The sequence below is a fragment of the Parasteatoda tepidariorum genome, chromosome X1 (genome assembly GCF_043381705.1).
Source record: "Parasteatoda tepidariorum isolate YZ-2023 chromosome X1, CAS_Ptep_4.0, whole genome shotgun sequence".
NCBI lineage: Eukaryota > Metazoa > Arthropoda > Arachnida > Araneae > Theridiidae > Parasteatoda > Parasteatoda tepidariorum.
The window spans coordinates 22,614,362-22,635,795 of NC_092214.1; the positions used below are offsets into that span (position 1 = coordinate 22,614,362).

General features: G+C 26.6%; 1 protein-coding gene across 4 annotated transcripts in view; it reads left to right on the forward strand.

Annotated features, from left to right (window-relative positions):
• Positions 1 to 21,434, forward strand: part of LOC107437530 (orphan steroid hormone receptor 2) — a 123,517-nt gene that overhangs the window by 101,617 nt on the left and 466 nt on the right. For all 4 annotated transcript variants that reach the window (XM_043040090.2, XM_071187938.1, XM_071187937.1 and 1 more), the window contains 9 exons: positions 1,162 to 1,195; positions 1,348 to 1,514; positions 4,223 to 4,295; positions 5,991 to 6,147; positions 7,096 to 7,235; positions 9,527 to 9,664; positions 10,786 to 10,912; positions 15,751 to 15,887; positions 19,477 to 19,522. In XM_043040090.2, the coding sequence (XP_042896024.1) occupies positions 1,162 to 1,195; positions 1,348 to 1,514; positions 4,223 to 4,295; positions 5,991 to 6,147; positions 7,096 to 7,235; positions 9,527 to 9,664; positions 10,786 to 10,912; positions 15,751 to 15,887; positions 19,477 to 19,522 (1,019 nt within the window). The remainder of the gene's footprint in view (positions 1 to 1,161; positions 1,196 to 1,347; positions 1,515 to 4,222; positions 4,296 to 5,990; positions 6,148 to 7,095; positions 7,236 to 9,526; positions 9,665 to 10,785; positions 10,913 to 15,750; positions 15,888 to 19,476; positions 19,523 to 21,434) is intronic.

Genomic DNA, 21,434 nt, shown 5'->3' on the forward strand with positions numbered 1-21,434 from the left:
GGTTTAGTTTTAAAATCATTGTCAAAAAAGAAGCCTAAAATATACTCATTAAGGGGTGCAAATTAATATGCAAGTAAGGAAAAACTAAAACAGTTTTTTTTTAAATCAGACAAATAATTATTGAGGGAAACAGAATTAAAAATACAAAACAAGTTTGATTACCAGGGGAAACTTTAACGTGTTTTCTAATAATCACCTTCCCCCTTTTTTAGTCTCTTTCAGCAATCAAACAGGTTTTGATCTTTTTTTAATTCTTTATTCTTCATTTATGATTCGCCAGATTTTGATTGCAGTTTTCACATTTCCTTGCTTAAATATTAATTTGAGACCTTAATATATATGTTTTTTATTTCATTTCTGACAAGAATTCTGAAACTATGTATTAAAGATGTAACGGATACTGGATTACAAATTGTCTTGCTTATTTTAATTTGCATTAAATTGTTCTTGTCTGAACCTAGGGAGAAATTCACCATTTTGTGTTGTATTCTGAACCAAAATCCCCCCCGGGTGTTTAAAAACACAAAAATAAATATTGATGTTTCTCTTTTATTTTTGTTTTGCTGAAGTTTAGGAAGCTAAGAGATAAAGAATTTTATATAACTTAATAAATTGTGGGTATGCTGCCATAAGTGATTAAGCCATAAGTGAAAAGTGATAAAAATAAATCAATATACCTCAGTCGTTTAATTGCTTGTCAACTTTTTTTGAGAAAAAATCCCAAAATTATTTACATAGCTTTTGACAGTATCAATGCTATGTATACTGACAAGAGCTTTCACTCCAAAAAAAGCAACAGACAAATAATTTTGGCACATTTTCTCCTTTTTGTCAATTAATTTGGTCTTATTTGGAAATATAGCAAAGTATGTCTAAAATACTGTATTGTAGTATTTATTTATTATTAGTATTTAAATTTTGATATTGTTTTTAGCAAATGAAAAAATTAGTTATAAAATTTTCCAATTAATTTGTGCAAGATATAAATTGTTCATTTTTTTCATTTACTAATTTTAATTAGCATATGGAATTCTAGATTTTATTTGCATATTATTTAATGGCAAAGTTGATTTATTATTTTAGTTCAAGAGCTGATATTTTTATTGTTATAGATGTTATTTGTTACATTAAAATAACTTGAGTTTTGTTTGTTTTTTTCAGGATGTACGAAGCAATTCTAATACTGGCAATTCAGGTGAAATAATATTTCATTAATACTATTTCATCAATTAAATATATTTAATTTAATAAAGATTGAATAAATAAATATTTAATGTTATGCTATTAGCATTTAGTGAAAATGTATTTAATGATTTATTGAATGTTATTTTTATTGTTTACTTTCAGATCTAAGCACATTAGCAAATGTGGTAACTTCATTAGTTGCATTGAAGCAAAACTCAAATGATCAATGCGATAAATCACTAGTCACTGCTAATGGGGAATCCCATAACAGGTTATTATCTAAAGATAATAACAATATAATATCCAAAGCCTTTGATACGATGGTGAAGGTAGCTAGATTTCTATTAATATCATATTACATTTCACATCAGCTTAACTTGTCAGTGATGTTAAAACTAGAATATGTAATGATGCATTAAGGAAATTTAATTTTTTGATTTTTTTAAATAGAAATGGTGAATGAACACATTATGCACAAAAGAGGGAAATCCTTGATAAAATTTTAAGATTATGAGCTTTTTTTAATAATTATAGAATTTTAGCTTATTGTTTAAACAATTTATCCAACAATCTTTAATTTGAGCATTTTTAAAGGCCCAATTTTTATTTAAAAAACTTTGAAATGAAGTTTGAGCAAGCAATGTTTTAAATAAGTATTGCTGGACATGAGAACAAAAAACTTATCTTATTTTGTTTCTTACTTGTCAGTTAACTTGTTGTTGTCATAAAAATTATCTAAACTATTTTTAAATTAAGGAATAACTTTGTATGATGACATAAAACAAAATTGATTTATTTATGTTATAAGTAGTAAAATATAGTATTTATTTTTCAAAATTTGAGCTTAAATACAAGCTGATTCTAAATAAGATAATCAATAAGTTGAAAAGGATTTAAATATTAATTTAAAGTTGTTATTGTTAAGTTGAACAAACTGAAAAATTTATTATTGCTATGGCACTAAATGTGCTAATTATGTATTTTAAATCTAATTGTGTATTTTTTGTTCACTAATGTGCTTCATTTTAATTTTAACAAATGAAAACAACATATTACAGAACACTTCTTTACAACCTGTCATTGCAATATATTTCATTAGACCACACCTATAAATAACCGATTTACATGTATCAGGCTATTATGCATTGCCAAATTAAGCTGATGTATATTCTGTCTGTACAGGATATTCCTTGAAGAACACCTTTTTATGTATATTTTTAAATCTTTGTCGAAAATGAAACCAAAAACGGATACACATTAGGATTTACGAAGTAATATTTAAGAGAGTATTAAACCTAAATACTATAGAATCACTTGTGTGATAGGCGGGATAAAATAACATCAAAACCAGTTTGATAGCCTGATTAAAGCAGTAGGTATAGCTAATAGTCACTTTTAAACTCCTCTCTGTTACGTCAAGCAATAAAACAGGTTTTGATGTTTTCAGTTCTGTCTTCCTTAGTAGTCATTTGTTAAATTTTGATAGCTAATGCGCTTTAAATATTGTAAAAATATATATTAAAGGTGAGTCTTTACGGAAACACAGTATAATAATTCTGTTTTCCAGCATTCAAATCTCTTTATTCTATTACTGATATTGCCTTATTTAGTTTCTGAGTTACTTATTAAAATATCTATTTTCATCTAGAATTTTCTACATATATATTTTTTAAAATTGGTTAGTGATGTAGAGATTCATGTTTAAGATATATTTCCCCCTATTTATGCATTATATGTTTACATGTACTGGTTATTTACATTTTAACAAATTTTATTTAAAACATCCAGCTTATTATTACTTAAGTTACTTACATATTATGGTACATAATAAGAATGTTATGATATTTTGAATGTTATGATAATGTTATGATTTTAAATGTCATGATATTATATTTATTACTTTTGTTTTTTTAGCTTAATGTATAAACTGGAGCTTATTATTTTAAACTTTAAATTTGATACTCATTTATTGATGATCTGTAGTTCCTATTTTCAAAATCATAATTTTTTTTTATTATTTTGTTATGTGTTTATTGGTAAAAAGTAAACAGTAACTTCTCCCATTGTAAAATTGTTGCATTAATTTTGTAATTTTATTAACTGTCTTTTTGTTAAATGACTCAAACTTAGTCAGCATTCGTTCTGCTAGCCTATACATTTATCAAATGTAATTTATAACTTAATGCCAAAATTTTTAAAAAAGGGAATATTTTCTGCAAGAGAACTTGCATTTTAAATAAAATTTATTACACTGATGAGGTATTGTGGAGAAATAGCATTGTAAAATGTTTAAAAAGTTAATTTTTAATTTTATATAATTTAGTTGTACGCAAATTTTAAGATTTTTTTTCTATAAAATTGAAGTTGTAGTTCACATAAAGGAAAAGTATAGAGCATTTTGTTTAATCAATGAGCACATAGGGTAAATAAGCTCTACAAACTAGGTACTGGAAACAATATCTTTTATTTGCTCAAGATACTGTAGCTTCCTCAGTTTTATTCAAATTTAAACAATTTATATTGTTCATGCAGTGAAATAAGATTTCTTTGCTATGCTTATAGTTTTTGATTGATTACATGATAAACTCAGAATTTAAAACATTTCATGTTAATCAAATATTTAACAAAATGCTGTAACTGCAATAAAAAAATATTGCACACAATGAGAACTATTTTAGTAATAATATATCTTTAAAATCAGGCGAGTATTGAAAAAGTTTTCATGTCTGTGATTATAAAGTCACAGTTAAGTGAAAATACCATTTGGAAATCTTATTTCACATATGTACGTCTTGATGCAATATTCTAATATACATGAGTTCCAAATTATGGTTCTCAAAATATTCTTAGGCCTACCTGCTGCCAAATAACATAAAAATATACAAACTATCCTTTTAAAAAATGTAACCAGGCATTTTTTCTTATTGATTCAGTTTGTTGGGAATTTTTCATATTAAGATTTCATGATTAAATATAGAAATTTTAATTTTAAAAAAAATTATTCTTGTCCTTTGATCATGTAATTATTCTTTTAAAGGTTGCTGGGGGTTGTTCTGATCAATTATCTCTGCCACTAGAACCTGAAAGTGATTCATTGTTTGAATTTGATGGTAAATTCTTCTTAATGTTATTGTTCTTTCAATGTATTTGTGTATACTAAGCATATTTTACATTAAGTTAAATTTAAGGCCCAGTTTTCTCAAGCCATATGATAAATCAGACACTGGCTCTAACTTGTGCAATTACCTGATAGACTTAAAAGTCCTTGAAAGTTTATAGAAATATCAGGTCATTTTTCTAAAAGCCAAATAAATACTTAACAACATTTATTAATTTGCGTGTTCTTAGCAACTGTCAAAAGTAATAGCAGTAATGAACTGGTAAGCATTATAAAATTCGTGTTCAACAAAATCTTTCATATTTTAAGAAGAATAACGTAACTGTAGCGATAAAGGTACAAAAATGTTTAAGAAATTTCACTTGACTTTCTTATGAATATTTCATACCCTAGCAAAAGTAACATAACTCAAACCTTATTTTACTGTGGAGTCAAAATAATGTTTATTTTAGTTGTGAAATCAAAGTTAAAATAAGTCAACTCAACGTCATAAATTAAAACTCAAATTTGTGAATTTTTGAGTGGTGATGTTATTTGCACCTATGGTTGATTAATTTTTTTTGCTCCTTCTCATTGTTTTTATATGACGTGAGTACCAGTTTTTAAAACTTGATTTAATGTAATAAAAAATTACTTTGGATGATTGACAAGTTATAGTATGATCTGTTTATTGTAAACATTGATGTCTTTTCTCAAGCCTTTTAAAAGAAAGAAAAAAATTTGGTTAAAAAAAACTTGGTTATAAAACGATACAAGATATGTTAATTTCATTATTTATACAGATTTAATTTAGAATAGAATTGATTAAAAGCTATTTGAAATGGAAAACTATGGGATATATTTTGATTCAAAAAAAGCAGTATGGGGAGTACCTTGATCTTTTTACTGATGTCATTACTTATCTAGTTATACATTCAACAGATCCTGTAACAGAATGAATAGTATCTAACTGCTTCTGAATGTTACTCGTATAACTTCTCTTCCATTTCTGATATATCTGTTTCAAAATTAAATTCAGAAAAAGTAACATTACTGAAAATTGAGAAAATAATGAATCTACCTGGTTTGTTTTCTAAACAGGTGGAACAGGTGAACACTTTTCTATGAACCACTAAAATCCCTGGGAGGTGTAGTTGCTTTATTTTTATACTGGAAATGCTATCTAAAAAGGCAAATTTCTTTTTACACACTAAAGCATATACATGTGATATTTGGTTTATGCAAGAAAATGTTCATGAAAGAAAAAATTCTGTTAATACTTATTTCCAAAGATACTTTCAAAATAAAATTTGGCAAATAGTTATATCAAGCAATTTCAATTTGGCATTATTTTTTTTTAAACTTTTAAATCAAAATAAGCATGGTTAATATTATTATGAAGGTATATAAGCAAGGTTAAAAATTGTTAACTTTTTATGATATAAAATTATTTAGTTTTGTAACTAAATAGAAGGCTAGAAATGGCTTAATCATCGAAGCACTGACTTATGTGACGTTTACTAGAAATTTTTTGTTTACTAATAAAAAATCCTATTTTTGAATAATGAAACTACTAATTGAATTAGGCTGTAAGATTTATTAAAAATGTGAAAATAGTACTTAAGTTGTCATTTAACACCTTGCACAAGTACTTGTAGCTCATAAATTTTATATGCTAGTATAGTAATTATAATGTATTTGTTTTCAGGTCCATTACTTTTAGACTCTCATGTACAATTTCATCTAACCACTCCTAACCCTGGATCATCGTATCTCAACGTCCACTACATTTGTGAAAGTGGCTCTAGGCTTCTTTTCCTTTCAGTCCATTGGGCTAGATCCATTCCTGCCTTCCAATTACTTCAGTGAGTGTAAATAAATATTCTTAGTTAGGTTGATTGTGATAATACTAATTAATATTATTTATATTCATGTGCAAAGTTGTGTGTCAAATAGTTGCTGGGCTATCTTAGGTCTTTGTGGCATAACTTCATAGAGAAAATACTTGGCTGAATTATAATTGTTAAAATTGTAATGTTATTGTAATATTTTATGACTCTGGAGAATATTTTACTTCAAACGTTTTTGGTAATAGCAGTTTATTATTTAGTTTCAACCTCCTTTACCTATGCAACCCTAAAAAAGCTGCTGACAGCATGCAATAACTTATTTACATACAATAAGATCTACTTTAGAATACTTATTCTGACTTTTTTTTTATGAATTGATACAATAGCATATTTAAAAATGAAGGCATGTAATATAACTATCACAGGTCCCAAAACTTCAAAGGGTCTAGTAAAATTCTTCACAAAAATAATGTTTTTTAATAATTTAAAAAATAATTGAGAAAATTTCTTTATAAAATAAATAATGTATATCCATAAATGTTTAATTTTTAGCAGAAATAAGCTTTTATAAAACTAGTGAAAGTTAATATTTTAGTATGTTTATGAAAATAGATATTCCAAGAATCTCTCCTGTAAACTGTAATTTTAAAAATGTCTTTTTAAGAAATTTTATAAAATATGCAACAACAATAATTTTTTTGTGTTTTGAGAAAGTACCTTACAATAAATTTTGTCCTGGGAAGTGTAAAATCTGTATTTTTCCTTGATGAGAATGGTAACATCCCTAGTTTGCTCTATTATATTTATATTACATGAGAAATAACAAGATATACACTCTAAAATTATCTAAACCCACGACCTAATGGAACATTCAGTACAAAATTCGAATTGATTTGTGTTGTTATGTGTGAATTTTTTAAGTATGAAGTAATTCATAAAACTGTTTGTACATTTATCTTATAGGCCAGAAGTTCAGGCTACATTGGTACGAAGTTGTTGGAGTGAGCTATTTACATTAGGTTTAGCTCAGTGTTCACAAGTCATGTCTGTAAAAACAATTTTCAACGCTATTATAACTCATTTACAATCAAGTGTTCAACAAGGTGTGTGTTTTCCTCCTTTTTTTAGATAATATTTTATGTTTATTTATCTTCAATGCAAAAAAAATTAAATTCAATTGATTTACAATACAATTCTATTTGAAATTTTATTGACAAATTTGATAACATTTAATTAAAATCCTTCTTTTACTTCTAACTTCTGATGCAGCTGTTTTGTTGCTACTCAAAATTCTTTCTAATACTTATGGTACCTTTTCATGCAATTGCATTTCTTAATAAAAGTTACTTGTATTCATGTCTCTTATATGTGTTTAAATATATATCCTATTTTTGTTAAAGTATATACTTTTATAAGTATTATTTAAAATATTTATCTCTTATTTGTTAAACTATGTATTTTATACTTGTCAAATTATATATATCCTTTATTTATCATTTATATTTCTTATAATGTTATAGCAGAACTTTAACTCACATTTTCTGTTACAAAGGAGATAAATTATTGCTGTTCACTTTACTCTGAATGGCATTTCTCTATATTATTGACAGATAGAAGCAGAATAAGTGAAGCGTACAACTTAACCCTGATGATGCAAATACTAATTTGATTTATATACTAATTTAAACTGTTAAGTTTAATTTATATATTTTTTATTTAAATATTTATGTAAGAAAATTTAGAAATGGTTCAAGTTTTGCAAATTATAGTATGAAAAAAATCTGAATAAAAATGATAATGAGAATAATGGTACTAATGTCATCATTCTGATTGTTATGTAATGAAATAAAAGTATACTTCTGAGTGAACTTTAGTAAAATTTCTATGTTTATTTAAGGGTCTAATCAAAATTTATATTTTAAATACTATGTGTTAATTTTATTATTATTAATAATAAAAGCTCAGCTTTTGTAGCTTATCAATACTAGTCAGTTTTAAAAACAAAACATATTTTTACTTATTCTCCTCCAGCTGTAGCATAATACAAAGGAATCAAGTTACAAATTAATTCAAGATTCATTCCCATAGTAATTGATTTTAAAATTTATTCATATAACTTTTTATCTAGTGAAACAAAATTTCATGAAAAACAGCATTTAAAATCACAAATGGTAATTAAAATCTATATATATTTCAGTGTCTCAATAGTATACCTTCATCATTAGGATAAAAGAAAGGAATGGTAAAAACAGAGTTATTAATCCGACAGAAGTTATGTCATATTAAAGAGATTAATATATAGTTAGAAGATAAATTTTCTTTCAACTGTACATTTATTGCTTTAGTTTATCTCTTTGATATCTATGGCATCTTTTTTTTTAACTGTATATTTAGTATGACGTAACCTCTATTTGATTACCATATCATCTCTGTTTTTATCATTCCTCTCTTTTATCCTTCTGATGAACATTTGTGACACTGAAACACGAAATAACCTAGGTTTTAGCAAAATTTTACCATTTGTGATTTTAAACATAGTTTTTAATGAAATTTAATTTTATCACTAAGGATTATTTTCATAATTTTACTAATGAAACAAATTTTAAAATATAATGTTTGTCTTAGTAAATACTAATGCAGATCACAGATTCTAAATGATGAAAACATTTTTTTTATGTAACAAACAAACTTTATTACTCTCACTTCAAGAAATTAACTAAGTAAATGATATTGTTTGAATATTTTCATTGCTACTTTAATTCTGTTTTTTCAACTTTATTTTATAAAAACAAACTTAGAACGTTAGTCACATTCTACTGTGACATTGGAGATGGAGAGCAAGACTTCCAGTAGGGATTTTGTTTAGATACAAGGAAAATTAAGTAAAATATCATACAAGGGAACTTTATGAGTATTATGACCCACACCATATAATATGGAAATGATTCAGTAATTTTTTTTTTCAGTTTTGGTTTGAAAAAGCATATTCTTTTCATATCGTTTTTTTCGTTGAAAAGCATGTTCTTTTTTATATAGATGTATTTTTTATGAATTTCTGGGAGAAGGTCGCTTCTTTTATTACAAACTTCAAAAACAAAAGCTTTTTTGTGATTATTACAATTTTGGAAATCCAGTTAAAATTATTCAAAATTCTTTTTGGACTATGAATAATTTTACCTTTGGGCAGTAGTTTGTAAATTAGGTAAAAGTTTTAAAAATAAAAAAAGTTTTTTTTTATTAAAATGGTAAATGTAATATTTATTGAAGTTTGTCCATTTTATTGTTTGATTTCAATGTTTAGATTTAAAGTGTATTAAAAATAACATTATTTTCACCCAATCATCAAATGTATTTGCTCTATTTATATCTTTAAATTTTTTTAAAACTTTTGTAGATCGGTTATCAGCTTCTAGAGTGAAACAAGTAACTGATCATATTTGCAAACTGCAAGATTTTGTAAATTCTATGCTTCGAGTTCAAGTTGATGAACATGAGTATGCTTATTTAAAAGCAATTGTACTTTTTAGTCCAGGTATGCCAGAATGTTTTGATTGCTTAACTTTACATTATTATTTTTTATCTCTATCTTTTATAATATGCATTACAGTATAACTAGTACATTTGTAATTTTTATGAAGCTCACTAACTCCAAAATTTGAAATACAGCTTTTCCTCAAACATTTCTTATTTTGGCTTTTCCTGTATTTGATTAATCAGGATGAATGCTTTTTTTTAAAAATTAAATTAATCTTAAAGCATATTCAAATAATTTAAACTTTATTGGTAAGTCTCAGAAATTAGTTTACAGTATAGTATAACTTTGTAAAGTTTAGTTTGAATTATTTAGGAACATTTTTAAAATTTCAAAAACTATTCTCTCATTGTTTAAGTGCTACTTTTAGTCAAAATTAAGCTCCTTGAAAATTTTCCAGTACAGTTTAGAACATAAAATATAGCAATCGAATTTGAGTTCTCACCTGGGATCTGATAATCTTGTGTGCTTACGTAACCCATTACTGATAATTGATTTTAAACAGATCTGAATTATTTCAGGATTCAATTACCATTTTTATAAAAAAAATTATAGTATAAGTTAACTATGCAAAAATGGACAAAAAAAACCTAAATGACAATAAAAAACTTAGTTTAATTTAGTACAAATAAGTATTGTCTAGTAAATAGTTCACAAAATCTCCATTCCGAGATTAAGTTAAATTCAGGCATATTCATTCCTTGTTTTTGCAACAATTTTGTTGTGCTATTTTGGTAAAGTATTTTTTTTTAAATTCAATAAAAAGAAAATTTAAACCTAAACTAGAAGATAAAGCAAGTTAAAATTATATATCTCCCTAAGCTGTCAAGACTAGGATTCATGTTTTTTTTAGCATTCAATGAAGATTTTGATAATCACCCTCAAAGCCATATGCTATTATATTATTTGTAGAGTTATTAGTCAAATCCAAACGAGTATATTCAGTAATTGATTTATTAATTTAATTCTTATAAATTAATTAGTAATTTGAGAATATTATTTGTAGCTGTAAATTTGAGATAACTTTGTTATTTTGATGAATTTGTTAAATTAAATTTCCCATGCAGTTTCTAGGATTAATTTCTTATAAGGAATATTCCAAATTTTATTTTTTGTCTTAGATCACCCTTCACTCCCCAGTGCAAGACAAGTGGAAAAATTTCAGGAAAAAGGGTACCAAGAATTAAGAGCCTACATTGGGCAAACATTTCCTGAAAATAATGACAGATTTCCAAAATTGCTTTTGAGGTAAGTATGTAACATAGATTTTTCTTTCTAGAGTGAAACTTTCATTATTACAAACCTTTGGCAATGAAACGGTGGCTTGTTGTACTCATGTAATAATTTTAGTAATGAACACTAGAGAAAAGAATAGTGTTTTACTGGAATATGTATTTTACTAATCAGAATTAAGAGTGCCTCTCCTTATTTTTGGGATACTTTTTTTAAATTTTGTTTTTAAATGTGTGCTGAGAGATGCTGCTGGAGTGCTATAAACATGTTGCTAAATACACAGAGGAGGGAAAAATTTTAAGTTCATCACCAAACAATAACTTTTCTGCCCATGTCATTTTGAGATGATATTAGTGGTCTTCATCATGGGCAATTAAAATAATTTTTAAAAATTGATATTCAACTGTGGGAACTCAAGTGGTGAAATCAACTTCAATTTAAATGTGTGCCTTAGTAAAAAGAAGACTGGGACTTCTAACTTTAAAACCATATGTTTCTAATTTCTATATAAATATTCTAAAGGATTATTTTTTTTCTTATGAAATATAAGATTTATTCTTATCATTTACTGTGTCATCACAAATTAAACTATTCTCAGCACGATTTTTACTTTATAGAAATACAAATAAAGGTTTGGAAACAATTATAAAAACCTATGTGAGTATAGGGACTTAGTATATTAACTCTGTTCTTTGTTGTCAAACATAAGTAAATAATTCAATTTATGCAAATCAATATTAAAAATATCCTTTACTTTAATTTTCACTCTATAAAACTTCATGAAAGATTTAAATTATACCACTAAATACATTTTATGAATAACACTTGTGTATTATTATATACTGAAATTGCATAATTATAGATCTAGTTATTCAATTTTCAGCCATAAGTAGCTTTCATTCTGAAATAAGTTCTCTATCTAAATGTACTATGAACTCTACAAATCAGACGTGTCTTCTCAATTTTGTTTCTACATCTGACATTGTTCTAACAACATTTAATTTTGTTATTTTGCATGTAAAATTTTTTCCCTTAAGTTTAGCCCATTATAGCCACATCAGGCTCCATTAAATAGTATACGTATATGTATCTGCTATATATGTATATTCAATCCAATCCTTAGTTAAAATTAAAAAAAATATTGCAAAAATTAAATCAAAGTCAGGCCTTTTTCTAAATTAACGCTCTTTTTCACCTCACTCCATTTTGAACCTTTTAAAAATATATGCCATTATTCATAACATATTTTGAAACATATCAATTTTTTTTAATAAATGTGTTTTAAAATTTATGTATTTCAAAAAGAAGAAAAATACAATGCTTAGCTTCATTTCTAATACTGACTGTGTTCTAAATATTATTTGGGAATAAGAAACTATAATTCCAAATGGATAATTAACACAATCTAATTTGCCTAATAGCAAAATAATTTAGATAATTTCCTTCTCTTCCTCACATTTCTTTATTACAATATTTAATTTAGTGTTAAATAATTGTGTTTGATTTGAGTGACAATCTTAAAATATTGTTAATGAAATCCCTTGATAGATTTTAAGCATGTACTCATTGTATGGCTTCTAACTTTAAATGAATATGAATTAAGTTTTTTTGTACACTTCATGAAAATGTCTCATTAAGCCATTAAAATTGTCCAAATTTACTACAACCTCAATAAGATGATAAGTTGAAATAAATAACACTTAAAAGTTATAATTAATTTTGAAGAATAATGTTTATCAAATTACTAATATTGGTATTAATTCTTTTTTATGTCAAAGTGCATTCTTTTATCAGACTTTGCAACCAAAATAACTACATTAGTGTTAGCATATGAGATATTTTATATTTTCTTGCAAAATTTGTTTCTAAATTTCTTCTTTTCTTGCTATATATGTTTCTAAACAAACAAGCAAAACTAGTTTCAATTAACACAACTACTACTGGTTAGCATAACTGGAATTAGTAACTGTTACCCAACCCAAATCAGTTCCCTTAATGTAAAATACTTCATTTCAAAATATGGAAGAATTTAAAATTTTACAAATTGCTACATAGAATTCAAAAAGTTAATATGAATTCTATTCTGGACTTTAATTCATAAATGAGCTGCTGTGGATCCCATGGTATATTGATTTACAGAAATGGTTGCCCCAAGTTATCTTAGTCATCCACTCTTTATTAGTTTTTTCTTTATTGTAATGTGCAGGGTTGGAACAGCATGCCAAACTACTTTAAAATGAAATGTCTGCTTCAGCCTGCTCCAAAATGCTGTTTTTACCCAAAATTGTACCAAGTTGTTTCAAAACTCTAGCAATTTTCATTGAGCAAAAATGTGAAAATTCGACACTAAATTAGTGCAATAGGAAGCTATCAATAAATGAGGAGGTTGATTTAACATAAAATTGTTGTAATTAGAGTGTGTTAAAAAGTAATACCTAATATTTTGTAAACTTGTGTTGTTATAGCATTGTGTCGAAAATATACTAAACTACCAACTAAACTCATTGGGGCGACATAGAGGGTCAAGGCCTACTGTACCCATTTCAGTTTTCTTCACCTTGGAGTGCAGGAGCAGATGTTCCGGTTGGTTGGTCGACCAAGCATTGAACAACCTCAAGTGTTTAGTCCCCTCCAAGCATGCTTGGTACTCGTTCTATTGGCCCACTGAAGAGATGAAAGGCTGGGTCCACCTTGCCCAGTCCGAGGATCGAACCCAGGACCTGTGGCATGAGAGGGCAAAGCACTGCCACTCAGCCACTGGGCATCTGAAATATAGGAATTAGAAAAAAAATGTTAGAGTATTTTTAGAAACAATAGTAAAGCAATGTGGAATTACAATGAAATCAAGAGTTTCAAAAAGTCATTTTTGAATGAAAGGTTAACAAATAGTTGTTACTAAAACCAAAATTTGTATGCTATAATAATACCATAAAAAATATCAGATTTCAGAAATCCTTGTTGAGATAGCAGAAAAAGAGAAAATCACTTAGATATACGATAGAATCATCACAAATCAAAGTGTTATAAAGTACTCAAATACAAAATTTTATATAATTCAATTATATTAAAGTTATATTATATTCAATATTATATTATATTCAATCATATTAAAAGTTTTGGAATTTGAAAAAACCATGTGAGAATAGATGAAAAAAAAGTCAATTATTGCCAAAAAAAACGACCACTAAACAATTAGGACTTGTGATGGTATTGCCACTAATGTAGTGCATCAACAAGTGAAAACTCAATATTAACGTTTCATAATAGCATATTAATGATATCCTAAGTTGTAAAACTTCTTTGAAATGGCAGACAAGCAATATATAACTGCTGAAAAACGATTGGAAAACCAGGATTAGAATTTCTTCTTATAGACCAAAGTGGTTGACCAAAATGAAAGAGCATGTAAGGTTGAAATTTTCCATCCAAAAGTCAAAGGGTATCCCACAAACCCTACCTAAATGAACTCTGCAATGATGATGTAATACATTATGGATGATGTGTGTGGTCAGGGCCAGGAAAAATTTCTTTCATTTTGTATTTTCGGTTGCTTTTTCTTTCTGGCAGGGCATTACTCATAATTTTTCCCCTTTTTTTATTTTTTTGCTTGTGAGTTAATTTTTCTTTATATATTAAACTAAATACGGCAATAATTTTATTTTTAAGGTCTTTACATATTGTCAAACACTCTAAATAACTTTTAAGCATAAATAGGTTTTCTAAATAGATATTTCTCTTATGATTGTCCAAGATATATTTTCTACTGATAAAAGTAAAGCATAGCTTTCATTAAATCAAATTTGGATAATTAAGGATTTTTTTAAAGCAAGAAATGAAATGAAAATAAAAATTATCACTGAATTACAGTGCATTAAAGAAAAAATTGTGTCTTAAATATTGTAGCTAAAGATAATTTTAAAACTTATTTATCTTTAAGAGGTATTTATTGCATTTTTTTTTTTTTTTTTTNTTTTTTTTTTTTTTTTTTTTTTGCATTCATTAAATGCATATTTGTTTATCATTAACTTATATTTTTATTAAACTAATTAACATTTTCTCCGACATTTGAATCTTATTATTTTTTGTTTTTACGATCATTTTTTATTGTTTTTTGAGCATTTATTTTTGCATATTTTAGGAATTTTTAGGTCATCAGCATTATTGTCCTGGTGATGTGACGGTAAATTAAGTTTATTTTAAATTAGGATTTATATTTAGTTTTTGACTTATAAAATTAGTTAAAAGAAATATGCATTATTTGCATATTTAAATATGATTTAAGCCGCTTTTTTAGATTTTATTTCTTCAAGAAACCAGTTCAGTAAAGTTTTTTCAGTAATAAATTTAAATAATTTAATATTTTAAGTAATTTTACAAGCGCTATGCACAAAATATAAAAATTATTTGCTTCATAAACCAAATATGCTTGCTTCAAAGCNATTAAAGCCGTTTTTTAGATTCAGTAAAGTTTTTTCAGTAATAAATTTAAATAATTTAATATTTTAAGTAATTTTACAAGCGCTATGCACAAAATATAAAAATTATTTGCTTCATAAACCAAATATGCTTGCTTCAAAGCACAGCTTTTCTGCTCCAAAATGGTTATGCTGCTGTTCCATCTCAGCAAGTGTTATTATTAAATTTACAAACACAATAATTTGGCTGTTAGTCTTAAGTAGACCATGAATTTTTTTCAAAAGATTAGTTTTCACAGGTCTAACTTTTCATCACTTACAACACTCTTCAACCCATTAAACAACTTAAGTTATATTAGCACTTATTATATTTTCTGACATGCACTGTCATATAGGACACTAGTCTTTAGAGAATCATTTGATTATTATCTATTTTAGATTACCTGCTCTTCGGTCATTACAGCCATCGATCACTGAAGAACTGTTCTTCTCTGGTTTAATTGGAAACGTTCAAATTGACAGCATCATTCCTTACATTTTAAGTATGGATTCCAGTGAATACACCCCAGAAATGAGTAAGCATATTATTATTTATTATTATTATTATTTTTTTTGGTGTTTAGTGATATTTTACTTCAATTTCTTTAAGTGATAAATTTATTCTATTAAGTGATTTTACATGTTTTTAAAGTTAAGAAATACTTTAAAAACACCATATTTCTCATTATGGTTTCTTTAAAGAGTTTCCTATTCTATCCCAATTAATAAAATAGTTTTAACACTCTCAACTTTTTTCATAAGCTTAGAATTAAGCCACAAAGGTAATGATTAGGAATTACTGCTAATGATATGTATCTTTTTAATAGTTGTTAAAATGAAGCCATAGGTGAGAGAAAGTATCAAAAATTTATAATTGGAAAAATCCATATTGTGGTTAATTAAAGTAGAGAGAATTAATTCTTCAAAATACTGTTATTTTGTCTCATGAAACTTGACAACTAATGTTGGAATGTTGATTTTTTTTTGTTGCAATTGTTATTAAAATTCTTACTTATGTATACACGCATCACCCATTGTGAGGGCCAAGAAACTAGCCTCATTTTTTAGTGCTCTATTTTTTAAAGATCTTAGTTGGAATCAGCGGTCGGAAATAGCGCACTACAAGTAATGAAACTACTGTAGTCGCCATTTTGTTGTAGCGCAGTGTACTACTTTTTTTTAAACAAAAAAGTAGTGTAGTGAATAGTGCGATACAAAAAACAGTAGTTTATAGTGATTCCTGGCAACTACTTTTAATGTTAATTTTAGAAAGAAACACAATTCTAATGCAACTAATTTTTTGAATTTGATGGGTACAAATCTTTGCTGGTCGATCAATGGATGCAATGAAAATGACCCTGTAGCTGTAACTGAGTGTTAATAAAAATTACGTATTTAAAACTACTTAGAACTGATATTTAAACTAGATAATTAATCGATTTGGTCACACTTTCGCATGCAAATGCTCACTCATGAAGCATTGATGTTATTTAAAAGGAAAGAAACGTATTTTCGATATACTTAATTTTTTAGAGGAAATAAAAAAGCATTCAACAATTTAAAAAATTGCAAGTAGTTGATACTTTTGCATTTCTTAAATTAAATATTTACTGTCGGAAAAGGCATAAAAAGTGGAAGGTTAGATAAATAAATTTGAAAACAATTTTTGAAATAAGAAACTTGCTCATGTAAGCATGAATAAATATTTCTTAATTATTCCCTTATATTTAATGTAAGCCAATTTCTTATTTAAAACCATTCAGAACTTGAGTGTAAATTAAGTTTTCAGCAAAGCTCATCTTCTTAAAGTAGTGAAGTAGTTACTACAACAATTCCAAAGTAGTTTGTAGTCATTACATTAAATAACAAGTTGTTGTAGTTTACTGTATTTGAAACAAAGTAGTTGTAGTAAACTACAAAAATAATGTATTTTTTCAACTACTGGTTGGAATGCTGTGTAATTTTGAGCTTGTCACATTACATGGCTAGAACTCGAACTACTCTCTCCAAATCACAGTCAACAAGAGGACTTTCAGCCACTGCATATTTAATGTGTACCTTGCTGAATACACATGCTCGTAATTTCGTCGGCTGCCAGGATCCAACTTTTGATCTTAGCTCTCCTCCAGCAGTGTGAGAGATGTCTTACTGATGGTGCCACTTAATAACAAATTAGGAACAAATAATTTACTATGGGTCGGAAGTGTTATTTTATGAATTAGTACTTTATATTAATAAAAAAAAAATTTCTTTTTGTTGTGTAGGAATAAAGATTTTGTTTTACCAATCTTTAAGATATAGTGTGTTTTGTTACAATTTTTAAATTTTTTGTCAAAAATGAAGTCAAAGACGTATATGCATTAGAGGTTGCCAATTAATATTTTAACGAGGAAAAAATGAAAGTGCTATTGAAATCTATTGAGGAAGATGTGATTGAAAACATCAAAATCTGTATGATTGTTGGAGAAAACAGAAAGGAGTTGCAAAGAAATTATTTGAAAGACCTCGGTATTTTATAAAACTAGCAACTAGCATGGCTTCTGTCTTGCCTTTGTCAGTGGTGATTCAACAAATTCCAATTGCAGTCACATGATTTCTCCTTGCTTAAATATTAAATAGGGACATCGAATGTGTATAATTTTGACTTCACGCAAAGTTTATTTTTCGCAAAGTTTCTATAAAATTTTATTAAAAATAAACTTCAAAAACTCTGCACACTAGAGGTTGCAAATTAATGTTTTTTTGGGGGGGAAATAAAAAAATTTGTTTCCTTATATGATAAATTATAACTGAGGTCAGGAAGACCAAAGGACAAATTAAAATTATTAAAAAAAAGTATTTGTTTGTGTAGTAGGATTAGAATGTGTTCCCCCTTTGATTGAAACTGCCTAAAATTTTTAAGATTCATATTAAAGTTAGGATTCATAATCAAGTAGACTATTTTTAAATAATTTTAGTCCNATTAAAAATATTAAAAAAAAGTATTTTTGTGTAGTAGGATTAGAATGTGTTCCCCCTTTGATTGAAACTGCCTAAAATTTTTAAGATTCATATTAAAGTTAGGATTCATAATCAAGTTGACTATTTTTAAATAATTTTAGTCCCTCTTTTGCTCTTTTTAACCTTAATAAAGATTGGTCAGAATTTGAATGCCTTTTTGTTTTTTCTTAGTTAAATATCAGTTGGCAACTATTTATTATTTTCTTCATTTTTTACCAGAATTCTGATTATATACATTAAGGGCAATCATTATGGAACATGTATTTTCTATATTACAGTGAAGCCTCTATTTAGTGGACGCTCTTGCAAAAAAATTGTCCGTTTCAAGAGCTTTCTGTTTACAAGAAGGGTACACTAATAACGAAGTTTAAATTCACAAATTGTTTTTAGAGTTATTGCTATGACCTAAAAATAAATAATCTGTAATAACTGTTTGCATCGATATTTATTTCAACTTTGAAAATTATGATATTGACAATACAAAAAGAATAGATGAAGAATGATGATTAGATTTCTGTCCTCTCTTTTTCTTTAACCCAGCTGTATTAAATTCAGGAATTAAAGTGATTAGAAGAAGAGGAAAAAATTTTCAGTGTTGGAGGGCAATGAAGAACATTTAGTGAATCATTTCAACTTGTGGGGTCTCATCCAGATGAAAAGATCAAAAGATATCACTATCCAGAATATTTCACAGGACCAGTAAAAATTTTTCTCCTTTTTTTACAAAGATATAGATAGGTGACAGGAGAATGATTGATTCTTTAATTGTAAAATAGCTTAACAATATTTTTAAGTCTTAGATTAGGCAAAAAATTTACATGCTTTAAAGATAATGGAACGATGCATTTTTTTCCAATCTGAAATGGAAGTATTTTTTTTTTTAACTTAGAAAAAGTGAATGAAGTGGGTTTGAAGAGATGAAAACAATATTTCAAGGCATATGTGACTGTCCGCTTTGTGAAGATGGTACATATTCATCATATTATTCATACAAGATTCATGGGAAATTAAAAAAAGAGACCAGAATGAGGGGCTTTTATAGGGATGTCCATAATATGAGGTTTCACTGTATTTGTTTTTGTTCTTGACAAATAAGTAATTTTATTCTATAACTTTACTACATAGGTTCCCATCTTGGAGAACATGTGCCAGGGAGTAATCTTCCACAGTGGTAAATTTTCCAATTTGTATTTTAATTCTTTTCTTTCTTTACATTATCTTTCTACTTTTAAAATTCCAGTGCTAGTATATGTTTTTTGGAGCTATCATGCTTTGTAAACGATCTTGATTGTAAGTCCCAGATGTTTAATAAATTATTTTATATAGCTGTTAAAAATAACTTGTAAGTACTTTGTAACATAAATTACTTTACAGTTCTTCAAGTTTTATTTTATTTTTAAGAAGAAGATTAAAAAAAAATATTTCCAATGCGAATCTTAAATCTGTTTTACATTATTTTAAAATTAATATTATTTTTAACAATAAAAATTTATTAAGATAATTTTGAAAAACAAAATGTTAAGTAACTCCTATTGATACACATGAGTGGAATCCACATCTATGTTGACAGGGATGTATATGTGAGGTCCACCAAATATTTTTCGTGAAAGGAAAGTTTAAAAAGAAGCTACTTTTTTGAAGTTTATTTGTTCTAAATTCATTTAACTAACTTGAATGAAATTTAATGAAATAATTTCAATTAAATTTGGTTAAATGTGTATTTAAGTTTATTTTTGAAAGATAAAATAACATCAATACCAAAAATATAAATATTTGCCTTACAATTCAAATTGTTTTAGATCAGTAGTAAATAAAAAACAAAAAATATCTATAAAAACTAATATTTTGCATGTGAATTGTCGTTGGATTAAAGAAATTTTTAGTGTTATGGAGCTACCTCTCAAATTTTTAGTGTCTAAGATTTGAATCTATCCATTGACTTCATACCAAATTTACATAAATAATTTAGTTCCTTTTTTCTATTTTGTTCTTTTTTTTTATTTAATGATTGATTTTAATAGCCTATTTTTTTGTTTTGTGTGCTCCCATTTTGTTACTTTTAACTATTGCAGTTAATAAACATCAATGGTAAAGTTAAATGCTAAATTAAATCCAATGAAGGTTAAAGAAATTATTGTAGAGTGTGGTGGCCATAAGCAAATGTTTTCAGAAAGGAGTTTTATATTAGTGATTCATTATGCACAATTTGTTATGTTTTTAATCATAAAAAATTTATTTTTTGAATTGTTTTACTAAATATAGTTTGAAACATGCAGAGTTATTCCAAAACAAATGTGCAGTGAAACCTCTTAGAAAAACCACTTCTATGTAGCGACCTCCTCTATTTACGGCCATTTTTGGGAGGCAGGGAATTTTTTCTATAGACTTTGTGTAGAAGGAAACCTTTAAGAGAGACCATAAAAACCTCTCCCAGCAAATAGGCTAACCTCTACACTAAATGCTTAAAAGGTCTAATAAGGTAACAGAAAAAAATATCAAAACCATAAATATTAAGTAGGTTAAAATGTATTCAAAATATTTGTGTAGGTTTTTATTTAGAGAGCTCTTTTTGTCGATCTCTGAAAGAGATCTACGACCTCATGTTGCTGTCAGAATGCACTACAGACAATGTTATCTGTGATTTGTTTTTAGAGTTGAAAGTTAAATAAGAAAGAAAAGTTATTGTAGCATTATTAAGCATCTCAAAAGAACAAACGTTTTCTCATTTTTTAATTTTTATTGTCATTAAATTTTATTCATCAATTAATCTTTATTAAAAATCATATAAATTTTATTCAGTTTTCATGACTCCAACACAAGTGGAATTTCCGCACCGAGGAAATGACACTGACTTAAGGGAAAATTGTTTGTAAAAAATCATATACTACTGATATCATTTTAAAGTTGATGAAGGTAACCCCTAAAAGCAACCGAACTCCATAAATGACCATTTTACTATGGAACAAGGAGTAGTTACTCCCGAGAGTTATCACTGTATTTGCTTTAGATTATTATAAGATTAATGATAAAATTAAATAATGAATGTTTTAAGGCTGTTTTTCATTCAACTGTCGGCATTTTGT